The sequence below is a fragment of the Phalaenopsis equestris genome, unplaced genomic scaffold, assembly GCF_001263595.1.
Source record: "Phalaenopsis equestris unplaced genomic scaffold, ASM126359v1 Scaffold000090, whole genome shotgun sequence".
NCBI classification, from domain to species: Eukaryota; Viridiplantae; Streptophyta; class Magnoliopsida; order Asparagales; family Orchidaceae; genus Phalaenopsis; species Phalaenopsis equestris.
The window spans coordinates 2,058,932-2,081,105 of NW_018164532.1; the positions used below are offsets into that span (position 1 = coordinate 2,058,932).

Sequence of the window (22,174 nt, forward strand, 5' to 3'; positions counted from 1 at the left end):
AACACTGTGACTAATTAGTTGTGTTTTGTTGGTATCAAGTTTGACGACGAGGTCAGGACATTGTTACTCTTATTTTCATTGCCAGACACTTGGGATGGATTAGTCACTGCAGTAACTTTTTAGGTAACATGAAGTTAAATTTTGATGACATTGTGGGGTTAGTGCTGAATGAAGAAGTTCGCAAGAAGGCGAGTGGTGAAACTTCAAATTGTGCTTTGAATGTTGAAAATAGAGGAATGAATCTGGATAGAAAGTAATGAAAAGATTCAATTTCAAGAGAAAATCCAGGTCAGAGAAAGAAAATGTCACTTTAAGGACTGCAAAACTCCAAATATTAGAGTTTAAGGTCAAGATAGAAAGCTCTCTACTTATGTCACCACAGATGAAATGAAGGTGACCCCCTTGCTTTGTCCCTTGATAGTACTAAATCATGGATAATAGATTTAGGTGCATCTTTTCATGCATGCCCCAACAAAGAAGTGTTTAAAAACTACAGTCAATGTGATCTTAAAAAGGTGTATTTGGGAGATAATAAGACTCACGATATTGTTGGAAAGGATGATGTTGATATCAGGTTGCCAAAATGATTAGTTTGGAAGCTCAATGAAGTTAGTCATGTTTCCTATTTGAAGAGAAATCTGATTTTTTTTGTGTCAGCTTGCGACGTCAGGTTATTTGACCACTTTTAGAGGTGATTTATGGAAGGTGATCAAATGGGCAATGGTGATGGCTTGAGGCAACATTGAAGGCAAACTACTTGGTTTTGACTAGGGCTGTCAATTTGGCTCGTTGTTCGTGAACAGCTCGTGTTCGGCTCGTTTAGTAGCTCGTGTTCGGCTCGTTCGTTAAGCCTAACGAGCCGAACACGAACAAATTTTTAAGCTCGAAATGTAAACCTCGAAAAAAAAAATATAACTTTTTACATAACAATATATTACATATATTATTTATATAGTAATATATTATATATATTTATGTGTAATTTTAAATCATAACACCTCATGTGGCAATGTGGTTAGTGTCTTCTTTTGTACAGATTTGATCCAGGTTCGAATCCCACACTTGACATCTATTTTTCTCAATTTTAGTTTAACGAGCCAATTTCGAGCCGAACACGAACACAAATATTTAAATCGAGCCGAACACGAACACACTGTTCACGAGCCGATTTCGAACACGAGCCGATTTCGAACACGAGCTATTTCGAACGAGCCGAACACGAGCCAAGCCTGAGCTCGCTCAAGCTCGGCTCGTTTACAACCCTAGTTTTGACAAAGGCAATTTGTTATGAACATGTTGCTCTTTGTGCTTTTGCTTTTCATCATGTATATAATTTTAATTAGTAAACTTCTATATGTGTGATAAGGTACCATTAAATATTATCAAATTTATATTATTCCAGATCTCAGAATATATTCAGGCTTAAATGGACTAGGAGCACTCAGGATGATTCAAGTGACTGTGACTTGGAGTTAATGGACCTTGACACTTGTAATGCATTTTTGTGTATAGATCATGTATTGTGTTGAATTTGTACAGAGGCCAACCATCTTTCACTATTTTTATGTTTTTGCAAATCCAGTTACAACTGGCCTCTATTATTCTTTTATTTTTGTCCCCTTACCATTTTCTAGTTAAATTGCAAATTATCTACTTTGACTTTTTTGTTTTGTATGTAATTTTCCTAGAAATCATACATGACAAAAATGCTCTTAGAGAAAATCTTTTCTAGTAACTTTATATAAATTGATAATCAATTTAAGAAAAACTTAGGAAAATTCTTGTCATTGAGATTAATTTGCATGGCCTTGAAACCTGTTTTTGATTAGAAATGATTCTCTTAGTATCTCTTCAAGGAGGTATAAAATTGAGCTTGTCAGTAATCATATTTTGGCATTTTGCAATGATATTTGTTGAAACTAAATTAGATAAATCTATTTGCATATCTTTTAAATATCTTTTTATGTTGCACTAACAGATTGCATCATTGCTATTTGTAATCATGATACTTATGGACAAGCCCAATTTAATTTTAACGATTATATTGCCCAAAATGATCAATTTTAAACATCATTGGTAAAGAAGGTACATTCTTAAAAAACAAATATGGATGAAGCACCAATTAGCTAAAAACTAACATTGCCATCTTGAAACTAATAATGGCAACTCGTTTTCACAACTAGTTGCCATTAGGACATCTACTAGTAGGCCTACTGCTATATCATTAATAATCAATCACCCATGTTGCAGTAGTGCTAAGTGCCAATTTATTTAGAGGCCAACCATCTTAGCCATGAAGGTGGATAAGTCAACTCCACTAGACGTTCTTAATTAGGTGGTCCCATAAGTTTCTTAGTGGCTGGCTAAACTGCGGGCTTCTTAAGGATCGTGATAGATCACTTTAGTTGCTTCAGGCTATGTTAACTGACTTCAGCTGTGCTAGGTTTGATTAAAACCCCACCTTGATAACTACTTTATTCTGAACATGTTTACCCAAACGTGTCCTTAAAACTCTTTAGCATCAAGGCTGTGATTAAGCTCCATGAGACCTAGGGTATGACTCGTAATATTTATTATAATAAGGCTAAATGAGATGAGTGAGGTTTACTCATTAGGTCAAAGCCATAATAATTTTGACTATGGTGAGCACATTTGCATTTCGATATTACTATAGGCTTTACATGACTGATTTTGTATTTTCTACTTGGAGACTTGGAACTAAGCTTAATTAATGTGGGTTAAGCCCAAACATTTAGGCACTCTAGTTGATCTATTTTGGTGGATAGGCTAGCTAATTCTTGTTTCTTGATTAATGAAATATACTGATGTAATTATTAAATATATATATAGAAATATATTATGCGCCAATCTCTATTTCTTGACTTGGCTTATTTGACAGTAGAAAATGATAATATTATTGATGAAGTTTAGTTAAAGATCTTTATTTCTTATTTTTAAATTTTGTCTTTGACATCGTCTCTTTAAGTTAATCATGTTTCCTTAATTTTTCCTTTTTGCAGTGTTCTTTAACTTGATTATTTAATGTGCTAGTTTTCTAATACTATCTGCTTTGGTTATTATTAAATTATTCCTGCAGGTGAGGGAATTGAAGAGCTCAAATGCTAGGAAACACTCGAATGGCGAAAACAGAAGTACTTATCCTCAGCACCAGTCAATTGGTCAAAGTGGTAGTTCTCAGTTCAGATCAAATAAGCTTGAACCGAATGGAAGACTGGCTGCCACTTTGAGTGTACCCCGCTCTGATAACCGGCCTTTGGACTCCAGTGACATTCAAATCACTGCTAATCATGCTTCTTCAAGAAGACGGGAATTATTGAATGCTAATCATTTGTTGAACTTTCACTATGACCCAGTTCCTCGGTCTCACCAACAAAAAAGAATTCCCCTTCCTAGAAGGCATCAAAGAGTAAAGTCTTATAACAAAGATCTCTTCCTCCAAGCGAACTACAAATTCATTATATATGATTCTGGAAGATATTCCATTGAGTCGATGAATCCTGATAAAATGTTTCCTTGGGAAGATGTTGTCTGTGTGAGGTACTCTGCCCCATTTCCGGTACAGTGCCCGATTTGCTTGGAAAGCCCTCTTTGTCCACAAATAACATCATGTGGCCATATATATTGTTTCCCTTGCATATTGAGGTACTTGTTAATGGGAGCCGAGGAACATAAAGGTGAATCCTGGAAGAAATGTCCATTGTGCTTTTCAATGATATCATCCGGGGAGTTGTATACAATTAAGATTGACAATGTTAAGCAGTTTCGTGTGGGTGATCATGCAGACTTTGTACTTTTGGCTCGAGCAAAAGATTCACAGATTCCCTTTCTTAAAAGTCAGGATGGGGCACACATCATGACTAGTAACTCCATCAATACAACCGACTTGTTTTCTAAATTTATTTTGAGCTCTGATGTTGAAATGTCGGTGCGAGATGCAAAGACAGATCTTACTGATTGGTTATGTAAAGCAGAAGCAGGTATAGTTGATGAATTGGAAAAGCTTCCATACGTTTGTGTGGCTTTGGAACAATTAGAAGAAAGGATGAGGAAATGGATGGAGGATCGGGTTCTTAATGAAAGCTCCTCTCAACTTAATCGTTGTGCACTTTCAAGTAGTCCTAAAGTGAGGCATCACATTAATTCATTAAGTCCCTGTTCATTGAATTCAAATTTAGATGCAGAGAATGCCCACTCCAAAGAATTGGTGGTTACTAGTCTTGAGAATGGCCGGATTCATGAGAAGCTTGAGCATTCTGAAAATGTTAGTGGCGCTTCACACCCTGACACAACTGTGGGTTCTTCAGAACTACCATATGATGAGTGTAAAGTGTTACACAAGGATTCAAACATTTGCAAGGATTTTAAGGAACGAGAGTCGTATACTTTCTATCAGGTGCTTAATTTTTTTTTTTTTCAAATTGCAACAAATTGCAATATTCTATCATTTAGTGCAGTATTGGTGTTATAAATGACTTCAATTTAATGGCTTGTTCTGACATTAGTGATTTTTTCATATTTGTTCATGCGTATTAATTCTTACTTGATCACAACATTATGAATCTAATTGCTCATTGAACTTTCAGGCATTAGATGGTCAAACATTAATCCTTCATCCATTGTGCATGAAGTGCCTTCTTCACCATTATGGAAGCTATGATATGCTCCCACCAAGGTATACTATAGAAGCCTAGAGCCTTCCTTTTACTTTGGTAGAAAAAATTTGGCAATACTTTCATCACGATGTTTTTCTTGTCTATTTGTTTTTTCTTCTCCTGCATTTTTTCTTTGAAGCTTTAAATCTGCTTACAAGTTTATGACATGGGGTTAGATGGAATTGTTTTAGTTGTTCATATATAACTATGGTGGAAATGCCACTTTCCTCTTTGCCTTTTACAATGCATGAAACTTCCGCCTACTACAGTGCAAGCACGGGACTTTTGCCTCCTAGTAACTCTAGCCTGTCAGCCTACATTATCCCATGATCTCGACCCTCTCTCTCTTTTCTCTTCGTCCTCATTGATTCATGAGATTATTCATGCCATCTACCACCTCACTAATTAAAGGACTATCTTGTATTTAATCTTGTAGCTATTTTAGTTTGCAAATTATGTATTTTTGTACTTTAGTAAATTCATCACAAACGATGAAACGAAAACTTAACTATTCCTTTAATTTTTGTTATAACATCAAGGATTTAGGTTTTTTTCTATGAACATTTTAATAAACTAGAGCCTTCCTTTTCGTGCTGCCTTGAAATTGGAAGCTTGCATTGTTGTTGTTATATTTTTTCTTTCCATCTAATTTTCTCATATTCAATCTTAGTTGCTACATCCTTACTTTTATTCTTTTTGCAACCAATTACTATCATAATTTTCTTTCTTTTAAATCACAACAATACTCTTGTTCCATTGGTCTTGGGTTCATTTGGGATTAGGACCTGAAACTGAAGTTCTACAAGAGAATCATAAAACATATATTCAACGTATTATCTGAATGAAAAGGGTTACCTCAAGCAGCTATAATTAGTTTGCATTTTTATGAAGGAAAGAGAAAAATTGAGTCAATGATTTAGCATCAAACCTCAACAAGGTAGTCCCCACATTGAGTTACCTGAATGAAAAGAGTAGGACCTGAAACTGAAGTTCTACAAGAGAATCATAAAACATATATTCAACGTATTATCTGAATGAAAAGAGTTACCTCAAGCAGCTATAATTAGTTTGCATTTTTATGAAGGAAAGAGAAAAATTGAGTCAATGATTTAGCATCAAACCTCAACAAGGTAGTCCCCACATTGAGTGCATGGGATGAACATGACTTGATGTTATCTTAGTTATGGAAACTTACACTTGTGTTTCTTTACTCAATAAAGAAAATATGGGATACGATAGTTTAAACATACACAGAAGTTTATCATGAGGTTTAATTTCATGAGATCATAACGAAGATATCAACCACAAAGCAAGGAGGAAGATTCATCACAAAATACTTCAATCTACTTAAAAGCTTTTGGCAATAGAAGAATTATTATTAATGTATCCAACTGCAATGTAGGAAAGATGTAGCCTGACTTAAAAGTTTGTTGAAAAAGAAAAAAAATAATGATTTTCATGCTTCATTGTATATTAAATATTTAGTTTGTGTTGCTAGGGTTCAATTTTTGGTAATGAGGATTCACCTTCCCTAAATAATATTATTGCTGTCATTCAAATAGAAGAAGAGGATTTATAGTTATTGATAACTTCATAGATTGTCGGCATCAAAAACTCTGATTTACACTTGAAATAGAAAAGGAAGATATTGAATGTCTTAAAGCAAGCCACCAAAGTTGGGCAAATCTGTAATGCATGTGAAAGAAGGCAACACCAAAAATCATTAATTGAGTTTCACTAAGAAATAAATATGTTGAAAAATTTTATGATATCATTTGAAAGACTCCTATGATAGATTCTTTTTCCTTATATTCTTAGGTATTTTCATCACTTATATGCTTTTAATGGCTCATAGATACTCAATTATCGCTTATGAATTATTTATTTAGTATCTATAAATCATATGATCAACTTCTTCTTCCGCCGATAATGGAGTATATAAGTGATGCAATCATCTATTATGTCAATCATCTATTATGTCAAACAAAAATTGGAGGGGCTGTTGTATGGATGATGCATGGAATACTCGTGATATTTGAGCAGATAAAGCAGTTTACATCACAAAAACCATGCATAAAATTGTTGGCCGATACCTTTCCAATGATCAAGGCTATCCAAGCTGCTGTGACCTTAGGCACATGTTGTTCATTGGGTCCGGAGGGTCCTAACGTAGACATTGGTAAATCATGTGCTAATGGATGTTTTGAAATGACGGAGAACGATAAAGAGAGGAGGATCGCACTTGTTGCTGCTGGTGCGACTGCTGGGATTGCTTCAGGTTTTAATGCCGTTGTTGCTGTATGCTTCTTCGCTATTGAAACTATGCTTGGGCCACTACGTGCAGAAAATTAACCACCCTTCACAACTGCAATGATTATATTGCCATTAGTTATATCATCCACAATTTCAAATGTATTACTGGGAGAACAACCGTCTTTTAGTGTGTCGACCTATGAACTACCACTCTACCTCATCCTGGGCATGTTGCAAGTGGCAGCCAGCTACCACCCGAATTTCCTCCTGCGGGCCTCATCTCCTTCCTGCAGAATCTCCTCAAGTTTGTTGCTCCTTCACGTTGCTTGTTGCACCAGGCGTTAAGCCCTGCAGGTTCTCAAGCGGCCGTAGGAGATTCCTCTGAATTTTCTTCCTACTGCTTAGTCTCCCTTCCTGCAGGAATTGATTCTGCTGGACCTTGCATCCTGCATTTGTCCGCAGGAAATAATTCTTTTTTAAGTAGTTCTGCCAGACCTCCTTCTCCTACAGCCTTCCAGGAACTTGGTATGTTAGAGCAGAATCAACGCTTCTTCTTCGGAGTATTTTCCTGCAGCGAACCCTTCTTTGGAGCTTTTTCATGCAGTAGACCCTTCAATGGAATTTTTCCCTGCCGCAGCCCTACCTCCGGTGCTTTTCTTTGAAGCAGGCCATCTAGAGCTTTTTTTCTGCAATAGAACCTCCTTCAGACTTTTTTTTTTGCTTGCAAACAATGCCCTGTAGCTTTTACTCTAGGTTGTTTACTTCTCTGCAAACTTTTCTGCAGTATCACCTGTAGGTGTCTTCCACCTACCTACAGACACTGCAGAAACTGCAGTAAAGACAACCGCAGTCAACTAAAAAATATCTCTAAATTCTTTTTGGGTTAATTACCAAGTACGGGATGAAAACTTCAAGTTCTACCTCACAGAGAATCTTCCTCGCCCATTGTTTGATATTTTCAAATTCAAGTTGAACATAGTTGTCAACTATGTTTCAAATTGAGGTGAGTGTTAGAAGTTATGTTAGGAAATAATTTATTTCTGTTAGAAGTTATGGGGATTAAATTTATTTCCTTGGATTGAAATTATTTTCTTTACTATTTTATGTTTTTTGTTGTTTCTTTATCTCCAAGTAATTAATATGAATTGATTAATTAAATATATATGTGTTATATCTTTCCTTTCCTGTTATTTCTTTTTTATTGTCCTTCCTATTCTAGGATTCATATTGGGGTTATTTATACCTCGTTTCATATCAATAATATAAATTCGTTGAATTCTGAAAATCAACACTAACCATTACATCTAAAGGTGACTCGATATTTAAGGGTTCACCTTTATTCAAAAAATTTATTCAAGGGATTTTCCAATCTTCCAACTTAAGTAAATGACATTCTCATTAATATTTTTAACCCATAATCATCCTCTAGGTAGATATGATTATAAAGGTGGCCCCTATGGATTTAATAGATGACTCCCACCATGTAGCACTTTGTCTCATTGAGCATTTAAGAGGTGTCTCATTGCACTTTATTTTTTATGAGACCTAGTTCCCATATTCAAGTAGGTGTAATATTCTGATACCATTTTTAAATATCTAAAGTCTCACACACTGAGATATTTGTTGCTTTGACCTATTATCATCATAGTTTTGTCCCATTGATATGAATTCATAGGAGGTCACCCATCCCAATGGTGCTTCCTTATGAGCATGCATGACTTCAGAGTTTCTGATAAAGTTTCAACTGTTACAACTAAAAGACATCTTACTGTTAAGAGTTCAACTTAAGAGGTTTAACAGATCTAGAAATTTTGATCAGGTTTATATTGAGTATAGATGATAGATTTTCATTAAATATGAATAATTCAAAGAAAGCTAAAGATGTTATTTTAGAGAAGGATTAAATATTATTTTAAATTACTTTGGAAGTAGATAAAGAGCCAAATAATGAGATAAATTGATTTTTTTAAAAATTAGAGTTTGATTTGAAGATGGCGCATGCGACAAAGCTTTAGTTTCACGTGGGATGCTTATTGAGGAATGTAAATAGGTGATATTACAATAGTTTTGTTATCAAATATATTTAATAGAATCTAAAGACTAATAAATATTCTCAATAATTGGATAAAAAATTTGTGTTACTATTTTTAAGGTACAAAGTACATCCTCGGGATTTTGGTGTTTATAGTGAAATTAATTTTGATGAATCATGCATCATTACGATGAAGCTGTAAGAGAGGAATATAACATAGACTTAGAAACATTGTTAAATCAAAACTAATTTAGTTTCATACTTTAAGTATCCAATATACAAGTATTTTTTAATCTTAAAAGAAAAATATAGAGAGCACAGAAAGAACCCTGGAATGGTTTCTATTGATCTTGAGAAGGCATGGTTCGGGTACCACGAGAATTTAGTTGATTCACAATAAAAATAAGTGTTTCATAGGTATTCTAAAGTTATTTAAGGTATATATGTATATAGAAACACACGCACACATAGGCACACACACATGATGGAGCATTAACTAGTATTATAAGTAGTTGAGAAAACTAAGGGTGTAAACGAACCGAACACGAACGAACAGAGTTTGTGTTCGTTTGAAATTTAGTTTGTTTGAAATAAGCTCGTGTCTGAAACTGTTCGTGAAGTCACAGGCAGTGTTTGTTTCTTAACGAACAGCCGAACACGAGTTGTTCGCGAACGGCGAGTCAGTTTGGCATCCCTAATATTAATATATATAAATAATATATTATATTAATTATATAACTTATATTATATAAATATATAATATCTATATTAGTATATTACTAATATAGTATATTAATATATTATTATTATTAATTAATTATATATTATAATTTATAAAGTTTATTTTTTTAAAATATCTTAATTTTTTGAACACGAACGAACACATCACTGTACGTGTTTGGTTCGTTTAACTAACCGAACGGAAAAAAATTGTTCACGTTCGTCTCGTTTACTTATCGAACGAATTGAACACGAACTCATTAACGAGCTGGACACGAACTGTTCGCGAACAACGAGCTTTTTTGACAGCCCTAGAGAAAACCAAAGAGTTTTCAATTGCATTAAGATTGCATGATAGATCAAAAGTTTTTTTTTTTTGTGTATTGGTTATGAAGATTTTTGCGAAGGATATTCACAGGAAGGTGGCTTGGTGTATCATTTTTTAAGGTTAACATAGATTTGATATATCAGTTATTTTTGAAATTCATGAAAAATTAAAATAATTAAGAAAGTTTTTGGAAGATTATAACTTGAGGTTTGTTTTACAAAATCTGATTATTTGATATACAATTTAAAGGTTGTGCATTATGAATGAAGAATATTGAAATATACAGTGATATCTCAATGTCGAAGAATAAAATATATATGAGAATATAACTTTAGAGTTCATTTCGATTAGTTTAAATGAACAATTTGTTAGGAGTATAATGTGATAAGAGAATATTATAAAGATTTAACATCAAATTTTAATGAACTGCAATTGTTTGGTCATGTTACTTAAATTTGAATGTTGGCTTCTAAAGTGATTGATATTAAACTTGGAGATGGAGGAAATGAGAATGTTAAAATGGATGTATGATAAAACTAGCAAAATATATATATAAATGATTATATTAATTGAATGGTGGGAGATTATGTATTGAAGCTAGAGTAGCGGAAATACACTTGACTTGTTTATGATATGTACAATTAATAGTAGTAAATACATCCTTAATATGATCACATTAAGTTACCAAAGGATTATGATGGAAAATGAGTATACTTATCATAACATGAACAGGAGTTGTGTGAAAGGTTTGCACATGATAGGTTTATCACTGTATGGAGCATCAAGAGGATCACATGGAGGAGTCATAAAACTGACTAAAAATAATTAGGACAAAGAAGATAGCGGGTAATACTGGTGAGAGAGTGAACTAAAAAACTGGATAGTGTCATAGCTGTTCGTCTTTACAGGTTGCGAATGGGAGCATATTTGTTGGCATATAGTGGTGGTATTGCATTCAAACAAAGAGGCTCTGCATATATCAGAACTGTTGGAAAATATCTGTAAAAAAAATGGGAAGAATATCTACTTTCATCATAACTGCAAGGATTCTTTTATATTAATGAATTGTTTCTGAAAAGAAGTTTCTCCCTCCGGCAGAGCATTAATATATTTGAACAGCATTTATTGAGGATTTATGCTCATTATACTTTCCTGCTTGTGGAATCTTGGTTTGCATCATTTGAAGTGACTGTTATTAGCAGAATTAATGGAGTAATTTTGGAGTTGGAGATGATTACTCAGTCAGAAGCCATGAGGAAGCGTTATCGGTACCTCAGCCACTTCTCATTAAGCACAACTTTTCAGGTCTATTTCTACTTATTCAATTTATGATGTCAAATGCAGCATCATTCTCCTGACATTTTAATGAAATGCAGCTCTGTGAAATCGAACTTGCCGAAATCTTGCCCCCTGCTTCACTAGCCCCTTTTATGGGTGAAATTAAGAAACGTGAAAAGCAGAGGAAATGGCTTGCAAAGAAGGTTTGTTCTCTGTTTGAAGCAATATAAAAGATATCTCTCAAATAACTTGTGTACTTTTTTAGCTTATATTTTTTCTTGCTCTGTTTTGTTTGACCAAGAAGCTTAGTTTGCATTACATGAGATGTACAGTAAGAAAATTTGTACGTTATAGATTTTATTTTGGAATTTAGAATGAATAATGAAATTTTTAACAAAAAATTAAATTATTAATTTTACTTTAATTTAAATTCATCTTTGAAATGTTGAAATGAGATATATAAAGGAGTATTTCTCGATGATATAGAAGCATACTTTATAAAATATGTGTATTATACATTGAAAGGCTGTATTCATGTCTTTTTTCTTTTTGAAGGATTTGAAAACATTTGTTATTTTTTGAATAATTTGGGCATGCTGGCATTAATTATGTGGCTATAATACCTGAATATACTAAACTAAGCACTCAATGAAGAAATCTGTCAACTACGCTCATACAATTTGACTCCAATTTGTTTTCATTCACTGGCACAACTTGTAATGGACCGTGAAAAGATTTGGTTTTTCTAGTGTATTACAGTAGTCATCTTTTTACGGTTATAATCACAAGATCTATTATTTATTGTTTAAAAAGGACATATGAAGTGGTACTGCATCTTAATCTTCTTGTTAGTTTTTCTTTGACTGCGTTCCATGATAATTTATGAACACTTGTTGTTTGTCAATTCTTGAACAAGAACCTGCTTTTCAATGATAGTCCCGGGCTTTTACAAGGTTCGTCTCTAGAAGTTAAACATATGGTAGTTCTCAAGCTCTCTTACTGTTCTCGCAGCAATATTGGAACTCATTCTGCATTTTCTTTTCTAACAAGAGGTAGCTAGTGCATGCTATCCTCATATCTTTCAATGATTATAAAAGCAGTAAATCTTCTGCACCTTGGTTTGTCCTTTAGTTGCTTTTGTGATCTTTAAAGTAGGAAATCTAAATTCTATGTCAAAGGATGCATGAATTTAACATATAAGCATGCTAAAAATCAAGTAAAAGCAGATGCACTGGTTCCAGCTTTACATGCATTTCACATGTTCTTATTCAGACTAAAATGATTGCATCTTTAATTATTTATATTTTTATTGTGATTTAGGAACGTGATGAGAAAGTCCGAGCTGAAGCTGCAAACTGTGCTGAAGTTGCTTCTTTACGGGAGATGCTTAATCCATCAAACCAGAGATATTTAAGTGATAAGGATACAATTTTCTCTTTGGATGAATTTAAAGGTGGATGTCCTTTCGTCTTTGCTCACTTTTTATTAATCAATTGATTTCTTAAATACCATGCAAATATTGGTTAGCATCAGAGCACTCGGCATATGATAATCACCTGATATTTTAGGTTGAAGTGATAAATTGAGCGAAGTAGATCATGAAAAGTTATTTGTATTGAACGAGAATAATGGCTTTCCAGGAAAAGCCATTGCTTCCTCTTACTCTATTTATTTAGTAGAAAAAGGAATCATTGGGGTTACTTGACTCCTGTTTTTGGGGTTACAGTTCATCATCCCTTCTATAGTGATTGGGGCTCTTATGATGGCAAAAAACCCCTCTACAATGTTGCATTCAATATTTGTAAAGCACTCAGGGGGCCTTAGGTCACATGAGGTTTGTTGATATTTTCGTCCTCGTAATATTTATAGTGCTCCATTCCTTCCATTGGTTCCATTGGTTCCAGGTAGTTAGAAGCAGGTAGTTAGAAGCCCAGGAGGCCTGGTGGGGTGACCGACTTCAATTATTCTTTAGGTTGTTATCCATTGGATATGTTAACTTTGGTAGCTTTAATATCTACTGAGTGTTAGAAAGGGTGCTAAAGATTGCTCAGAACCCGTGCTTCTTATAATATTATTATTGTCTCCACTTCCTCCTTGGTTCAGTGTTGCAGCTTATTGGTTCGTGTGAGACTCAATCTTTGAATCAGTGTGTATTGAATGACCCAATCTCCTCGAGTGATCTCTGAGGTTGCTCTCTATGCCTATATGTGATGGTGGCTAGTTTAAGCCTAACTTTCAACCCTGAGGTTGCTTCATCATTCTTGGCCAATATGATAAGCTGACACTTGTGATGGTGCACAATGAATTTTCACAAATAATAATAATAACAAAAAAGAAATGATAATCTGCGTGATAAACATGCCATGCTTGTTCTAAATATTTACTACTGCCAATGTATAGCTGTGTGATATATTTTTCTCCTAATTTTTAAGTTGTGTTTTCGTTTGCAATTTTTTCTTCTTGCGTGTTGCTTGTCTACAAGGAATGATAAGTTTATAGATGGTGTCTGATTTTAATGAAATTGGTCTTGTCCCTAGCACTAGGCAGCGGTGTTGCACCAACAACAAATCTGTCCTTGAACAATACAAGGAAACTGTTCTCAAATGTAACCCGCCTTGGATTTGCTTCGGCTTATGATTCTCCAGCCCTAAGAGCTGAGGAGTTGGCTAATTCATCAGGAAGTATGGATGCTACACAAGAAGCTTCAGTTACTCAAGGTACACCTCATAAATGTTCGCTCATGCTTATTACTAAACACTAAAAATTATACTGAATACGCGGTCGCTTGTTGTAAAGATTTGCCTAGGTGAACATTTCTTCAGGTGTCTGTAAGCTATAAATATTGGCAACAGCTTGTTAATAGGTGTAAAAATAATTCATTAATATTGTATGCTTTTATACGGGCTTCCTAAATGTTAAAAAAAAAAAAAAAAACTTTAACTGCTTAAAATGCTACAATTAGTTTCATAACAATTACTTTGTACAGATGGAAGTGCATCCACTATACCTCCGTCATTTGCTAATGTCTTAGCATCTACCAAATGCGAGGGAGGTCCACAGAACTCGAATAGCAGCGCTAGGAAAGGAAAGAAACCCATCAGGGTCCTTCTATCCACTGCAGGTGGGCGGAGATATTGAATGTCATAGACGTTGTTCCCCAGCCAACTTTTGTGCCATACAATGGCTTGTAAATTTGGTTCGAGAATGATATGTTCGCCTAAATTAATTGAAGAATGATACTTTTTTGTTTCCTAGCCAACTTTTGTGCCATACAATGACTTGTAAATTTGGTTTGAGAATGATATGTTTGGCTAAATTAATTGTAGAATGATACTTTTTGTATGATTAATTTACCCTTCCGTTCACTAAAGTTTGATTTGAACTGGAATTGGCATAGATGATTGACCCCCTCTTCATACATGCAATTTGACTCAAAATAAGTTGCAGTTTCTCCTCAAAAGTCTTCCAATGGGTCTCTAAGCACCAAACCAAACAAAATTTGGTATATGCAACTTGGTTTCTGAACTATCACGTTTGATTACTTGCATTAAAACCAACGGAAAAAACATATTGGAAGTCCCGAAGTATTTCTTAAAAGTTATGAGGAAGTTGTCATTCAAATAAATTTTATATTTGTTCATTACTTTTATTATCACGAAAGCAATAATAATAATAATAAAAAAAAAAGACAATTACATGCATAGCACTTAGAACATAGCTATTTGCAAAACTTGTGTCCCCTTTCATCCAATTTTCTAATGCTCACTCAATTATCAAATTTCACGATAAAATCAAAACTCATATATATATATATATATATATATATATATATATATATATATTAATTTTCCAATGTGGTATAATTTTGGCATGTTAACAATGTTTCAAATGCTTTGTACGTAATTATCCTTTACAAAAATTGTGCCAAATAAAACCTAGAAAATAACCATAAGAGATTTGATCCATCCCACCTTGATTTCTTAATTCGAAACAAGCTAGCTTTCCTCAAACAACACTAACACTTTCTTTGAAAAATATTTTGTTTATAAATGCTGGTTGTAACTTCTTGAGTGTTGGGATTAATTTTGGTCATCTTGGATTCAATTATGACCACTGGTCATTTAGAGTGATTTTTTTTTTACTGCAATTATGTTGATTGACATTTGAATTGCTGCCATAAAACATATAAATGAGAATTAAAGAGAACTTTTTGGTGATTTTCTTAGACTGCTATGATCTCCTCTTTGTTTTTTTAGAGCGATGGGTTTATTTATAGGTTTTCCACTTCAAAAAACACCTTAGGTCGCTTTTTTCATTAAAATTCTTTTTATTAAAATACCCTATGAGGGAAAAAAAGAAATCAGGCTCTTAATAATTAATTAATTATGAAAATGGCACATTCTAATACTTCAATTGCATCAACTTCAAGGTAATTGCTCGATTCTCAACTATATATTTTCTACAAGACACATGTCTAATGTTTATCTACATGTATTTCTATTGTTTGCATTTGCTCAAATGGTATTCTAGTCATGTACGACTAGAAGTGTCATTAGTCTGTCAAGTTTATCTTAAATCAAGCCGTTAAAATATGGTTATGTTATAGATAATTTACATCCAAAATTCAATAAATAAGCTTTAAAACTATAAAAAAATTTCATAAGAAAAAAAGAAGGTTAGAAAACTTAAAAATATTAAGAGTGAGACAATAAAATTTCACTTAAAGTTTCTTTTTTAAAAATAAAATACTATTAGTTTGACCTTTCATCTAATCAACATCTTTATTACGCATCAACCATTAGGTGAACATTAAAACTTATAAAGTTCAATATATAAGTACATTTCACATTAAAGGTAAAAATTCAAATGTGATTCTGTGCTTGAAAATCATACAACTTGCCATAATTAAAAACATTAGAACATGTTGACTATATCATCTAAAAAGAACAAAAGTTCATCCATGTGCAAATGGGCTCTTAAATATGATAGTATGAAAACTTGGGAAAATAATTTGTTCTAAGAGGAACATTTTATTTTCAAATGCGTGTGACGCGTTTTAGGGTAGATGCATATTAGAATAAAGGATGTGATGATTCAAATGTTTGTTGTAATTGTTAACATGTTAAATTGTGCACTAATGTATTATGAGTATCTATCACATGAGAATCTTAAGAGTATACATGTTCCAATAAAAAAATGTGTAAAATATTAAAGAATATACATCCAATGTATGCATTTGAAGACAGGTAAAAAATACACCCATTGAATAGGGAGCACTCACCTAACAACCAACAGACACTCATCTAGCACTCGACATGCACACACCCATATAAGGAAGACTAAACCAACTCAAAGGGGATCCTGTGGCTCAGCAAAACTCGCCCAGCTTATATATGCATATTCCAACCTAAAATTCACTTGGCTAGATTGAAGGGACCTCTCGACCTAGCTAAACTTGCCTAAGGAATTGGAGAATACCATTTAGACTCAATCAACCAAGCGATTTGGCTTAATCGATCAACAATTGCATCCATTTGGATAGTGTAGTTTATGAAGCACTCACCCTTCACATGAATATTTAGATACGTTTCAATTTGAATTTTCGAACTTTGAGGCTTTTATGGTTGACCATAAAAAAAATAAAAAATTAGAAAGGTGGTTAGAACACTTTTTCATTAATGGCCACCAACAATTCCCTTCAAAATTTCCTCCTCATTGTACTAATTTTTTTATCATTCAGAACAAGCATCACATGTTTATCACGCAGACTATCATTTTTTTTTGTTATTATTATTATTTGGGAAAATTCATTGTGCACCATCCCAAGTGTCAGCTTATCATATTGGCCAAGAATGATGAAGCAACCTCAGGGTTGAAAGTTAGGCTTAAACTAGCCACCATCACATCTAGGAGTAGAGAGCAACATCAAAGAGCACTCGAGGAGATTGGGCCACTCAATACACACTGATTCTAAGATTGAGTCTCACACGAACCAATAACCTACAACACTGAACCCAAGAGGAAGTGGAGACGATAATTATAAGAAGCACATGTTCTGAGCAATCTTTAGCACCCTTTCTAACACTCAGTAGATATTAAAGCTATCAAAGTTAACATATCCAATGGATAACAGCCTAAAGAATAATTGAAGTCGATCACCCCACTAGGCCTCCTGGACTTCTAACTACCTGGAACCAATGGAAGGAATGGAGCACTATAAATATTACGAGGACAGAAACATCAACGAACCTCATGTGACCTAAGGCCCCCTGGGTCCTTTACAAATATGGAATGCAACATTGTAGAGGGTTTTTTGCCATCTTAAAAGCCCCAATCACTGTAGAAGGGAAGATGAAGTGTAACCCCAAAAACAGGAGCCCAGTAACCCCAATGATTTCTTTTTCTACTAAATAAATAAAGGAAGAGGGGACAATGGCTTTTCCTGGAAAGCCATTATTCTAGTTCAATACAAATCACTTTTCATGATCTACATCGCTCAATTTATCACTTCAACCAAAATAATCAGGTGATTATCAAATGCCGAGTTCTCTGATGCTATAACCGATATTTGCATGGTATTTAAGAGATCAAATGCTTAATAAAAAGTAAGCAAGGACGAAAGCACATCGACCTTCAAAGTCATCCAAAGAGAAAATTGTATCCTTATCACTTAAATATCTCTGGTTTGACAGATTAAGCATCTCCCGTAAAGAAGCAACCAACTTCAGCACAGTTTGCAGCTTCAGCTCAGACTTTCTCATCACGTTCCTGAATCACAAAAAAAATAGAAATAATTAAACATGCAATCATTTTAGTCTAAATAAGAACATGTGAAATGAATAAGAACATGTGAAATGCATGTAAAGCTGGAACCTGTGCATCTGCTTTTACTTGATTTTTAGCATGCTCTTTATGTTATCTTCATGCATCCTTTGACACAAACAGCAGGAAAGAAGTGTTCATAAATTATCATGGAACGCAGTCAAAGAAAAACTAACAAGAAGATTAAGATGCAGTACCAGTTCATAGGTCCTTTTTAAACAATAAACAAAAGATCTTGTGATTATAACTGTAAGAGGATGACTACTGTAATACAGTAGAAAGACCAAATCTTTTCACGGTCCATTACAAGTTGTGCCAGTGAATGAAAACAAATTGGAGTCAAACTGTATGAGCGTAGTTAAAAGATTTCTTCATAGTGAAGTGCTTAGAGCTTAGTATATTCAGGTATTATAGCCACATAATTAATGCCATGCATGCCCAAATTATTAAAAAAAACAAATATTTTCAAATCTTTCAAAAAGACAAAAGACATGAACTGCCTTCCAATGTATAATGCACATATTTTATAAAGTATGCTTCTATATCATTGAGAAATACTCCTTTATATATCTCATTTCAACATTTCAGAGACGAATTTTAATTAAAGTAAAAATAATAATTTTTTTTTTAACTCCATTATTCATTCTAAATTCCAAAATAAAATCTATAACGCACAAATGTTCTTTCCTGTACATCTCATGTAATGCAAACTAAGCTTCTTGGTCAAACAAAACAGAGCAAGAAAAAATATAAGCTAAAAAAGTACACAAGTTATTTGAGAGATATCTTTTATATTGCTTCAAAGGGAGAACAAACCTTCTTTGCAAGCCATTTCCTCTGAACTTAAATAAAATATTTTCACGTTTCTCTATTTTACAAGAGATATCTTTTATATTGCTTTTACAATTCAGGGTTTATGAATATTATTTTACAATCTCACATATTAATGGGTTTTTGATATGATCCACAATCATAGTTTATTGCCCGCGTTTAGGCAAGAATGAAATAATTAAGCTATATTCGTCAACTATTAGAAGATGAATTCAGGGTTTATGAATATTATTTTACAATCCCACATATTAATGGGTTTTTGATAAGATCCACAATCATAGTTTATTGCCCTAGTTTAGGCAAGAATGAAATAATTAAGCTATATTCGTCAACTATTAGAAGATGATCAGCCTACCACCAGTAAACATATACACTCGTATTACAAAACAATCGATAAAAATATACGCCATTTTGATAGATCAATCCACTTCATTGAAATCCTAAAATAACACCTGCTTACTTTGTGGGTTCAGTTTGTTCGGGCTAGGTTCATGCTTCAGTGTTGAATCCCCACTCATCAGTTCCTGGAAAGCTTCTACTTTAACCGGAACATTTCTCATATTAAATGTATTCCTGCACCCAAGATATTAGCTTCCAAGGACCAAACTCATCTCATTAAAAAAAACATAAAAAAATTTGGATTTCATATGACATGAAAGACTTCACGGAGAGAAATATGAATAAATTCATGTTTCCTCCACTTTTAGTGTTTAGTCATGGTATAAGACTTACTGAGCCAGCTGTGCTTGAAGTTGAGGAATCTGAATGGACTGAAGTTGTTTAAAATGCTGTCCAAATTGTGTCGGATGTTTTGCCATAGCCATCTGTTGTTGCCTCAATTGCATCTGCTGTTTTTTGAGGGCATTGAAACTGTTTGTATCGATAGGTCCTTCCATTATATTCTCGATTTTGACATCCTTCATAGGCCGATCCTTGTCTATAATCATCACAGAACCACGCGTCGATACCTGTTGACGCCTCAACCTATCCCATTGTTGTTGTTGTTGTAGCTGCTGCTGTTGTTGCTGCTGAAATGCTATATTTTGTGGGTGAAGCAAATTCATTTGGGGATGCATTTGCCTTTGAAACTATAACGTGCAGAATGCAAAATTAGGTGCATTGATATAGGGAAGAAGTGATGATATGATGATTCAAACTTCGCATTCCAATTGAAAATCTAGTTGTACTGACTTTAAAAAAAATTGGGATGTTAGCATAACTAGTAAAAAAATACTAGATAATTAATTAGATTCAACAAAAAATCATAAATACAGAGAAAAATTAAGGTCTTACAAGGGTGAATGAAGATAATTTCTCATGGAAGATGTCATACTTTCACCAGACTCTTAAAGAATTCCATATCAAACTAGCAAATAAAAGATAGAAACTCGCAGGGTATTTACATACATACCACCCATTTCCTATGCATTTACATATCTAAAACCAAAATTTCATTCTTTACATTTATGCCACACGAATCTTTCACATCACATAAAAGATACCACTATTTTAACTTTTAAGAAGTGGCATACACTCTTATGCATAGGAAAGGTGCTATGTATGTAAAATTGAACTCTAGGTATTAGATATGTAAATAGATAAGAATTGACTCGTATGTGTCTATAAATCTTCCAAAGATATAATCGAGAAACATATTGAATCCCAAACAGGATAAAATTACACGCCTCAAGTATTTATCTATAGAATCGCATCCTTAAGTTAGTAAACATGATGGAAAAGGAAAGCATGACCTATTTGGTCCAGCAAGAAAGCATGACCTATTTGGTCCAGCAAATTCAAAATTTAAATCTCAATTATCCAAATAACTAGCTAGAAGACAAAAATGTGCAATAAACAAAAGCAGAAAAGAAAAAAAAAGGCTACGTGAAACCATTTAAAGCTAATGTACATAAACCCATATCAAACGGTAGCACTAAACCACAACTTGCAACCAATAAACCCAAGAGACAAAACACCAGTAAAAGAAATGGGAATTTGTTTTTGTAAACCTTCCCATGCCACACATGTACTTTTCTTAAATTAGTTTTTTTATCAACATTTTTGTCAAATGTAAACACGTAGCACCCAATTCCAAATATAAATGCACCAAAAATATTTTTGTCAAGCAATATAAGAAGCGCAAACTCCCTGGGGTTAGTTATCAATCATCATCACCAGTATTGGAGGGGTCAAAAACTTAAATTCAATCATTCCAGTACCCTAAATTAAATGTTCTTAAAATGCAAGTGTATGACATACTGTAGTAAGAGAAAGCATGCCGATTGTCAACAGAATGGAATAAAAGTCAATTAACTATTAGAAAGCAGCAAGCAAACATGTTCAAAAATTCAAAAATTTAAAGTGAAAATAATTGCCTGTTGAGCTTGTAAAAGAGGATTTTGTTGCGGTGAAGGAAGTTGATCAACAATTGCTGTGTCTGATGGGTGAAGCCAACCTTTCTACTATTTTTAGTAATTTCTGCCAAGGTCCCAAGATTTCAGTGGAGGGAAAGAAGAGAATGACCAAGTCAATAAACTTGATCTATTAGCTTCATCTAATATTATGACAGTCCAGAATAAGCGGGAAGTGATAGAAACAAGTGGAATACTATGCAACTATCAATCTCCATGGAGGATCCATGCATGGGCAAAGGATGGTAAAATCTCCATAAAATTCCAGAGATGTTTATTCAAATTTACGGCTGAGCCACAGACTAATGCATTGGCAAAACTAGGGACATAAAGAAGAGTTTGCTTCACTCCATCTAATGGACCCTTCAAAATCAAACCAGAATAAAAAAACAGTGCAAACCACTGTTGCTCAAAATCATCAATACATGTACCATTAACTGTCCTGGACATTTGGCAATGATTCACTGAAGATGAAATTTAAATTGGAAGATTTCCACCATGCAAATTCTCTTTATGTTTGACTATTAAATTTCTTTTTTATGCTAAATCAGAAAGAAGTCTATTGCATATGCACATCCACTAAGACGTGAAGCATAAAGCAAATGCGGATTATAATCTGGATTACAAAGTGAAGAGAGCTAAATAGTCAAATTTTTTAATAAGATAATAAATTAGGAGAGCAATATATCATAAATTTATTTGACATTTATAAGAAGCTAAACATGACACAATCCAAATCTTATCTTTGAAAATATTTTGTTGGAAGAGACTGAATATTAGTATTAGCTATCAAGTATATTGATTAGTAATAATACTGTTCTTTTTT

At 33.6% G+C, this 22,174-nt stretch overlaps 2 protein-coding genes across 5 annotated transcripts in view; one reads left to right on the forward strand and one right to left on the reverse strand.

Moving 5' to 3' along the window:
- The window catches only part of LOC110019998 (RING finger protein 10), a 30,586-nt gene extending 15,974 nt beyond the window's left edge, over positions 1–14,612 (forward strand). Inside the window, exons 3-9 of one of the 3 annotated variants that reach the window (XM_020717933.1) lie at positions 3,098–4,414; positions 4,605–4,693; positions 11,206–11,311; positions 11,383–11,487; positions 12,605–12,737; positions 13,822–14,001; positions 14,271–14,612. In XM_020717933.1, coding sequence (XP_020573592.1) covers positions 3,098–4,414; positions 4,605–4,693; positions 11,206–11,311; positions 11,383–11,487; positions 12,605–12,737; positions 13,822–14,001; positions 14,271–14,422 — 2,082 coding nt within the window. In that variant the 3' untranslated portion in view covers positions 14,423–14,612. The remainder of the gene's footprint in view (positions 1–3,097; positions 4,415–4,604; positions 4,694–11,205; positions 11,312–11,382; positions 11,488–12,604; positions 12,738–13,821; positions 14,002–14,270) is intronic. The other 2 variants (XM_020717935.1, XM_020717934.1) reach the window with 2 other exon arrangements.
- A 3,060-nt stretch (positions 14,613–17,672) lies between these two features.
- LOC110020009 (zinc finger protein 853-like) overlaps positions 17,673–22,174 on the reverse strand; it is a 14,643-nt gene continuing 10,141 nt past the window's right edge. Inside the window, exons 1-5 of one of the 2 annotated variants that reach the window (XM_020717950.1) lie at positions 20,231–20,312; positions 19,670–20,025; positions 19,398–19,510; positions 18,158–18,214; positions 17,673–18,052 (exon numbers count right to left, since the gene is read on the reverse strand). In XM_020717950.1, coding sequence (XP_020573609.1) covers positions 18,195–18,214; positions 19,398–19,510; positions 19,670–20,013 — 477 coding nt within the window. In that variant the 5' untranslated portion in view covers positions 20,014–20,025; positions 20,231–20,312 and the 3' untranslated portion in view covers positions 17,673–18,052; positions 18,158–18,194. Of the gene's footprint in view, positions 18,053–18,157; positions 18,215–19,397; positions 19,511–19,669; positions 20,026–20,230; positions 20,313–22,174 lie in introns of those variants that run through there. The other variant, XM_020717949.1, reaches the window with a different exon arrangement.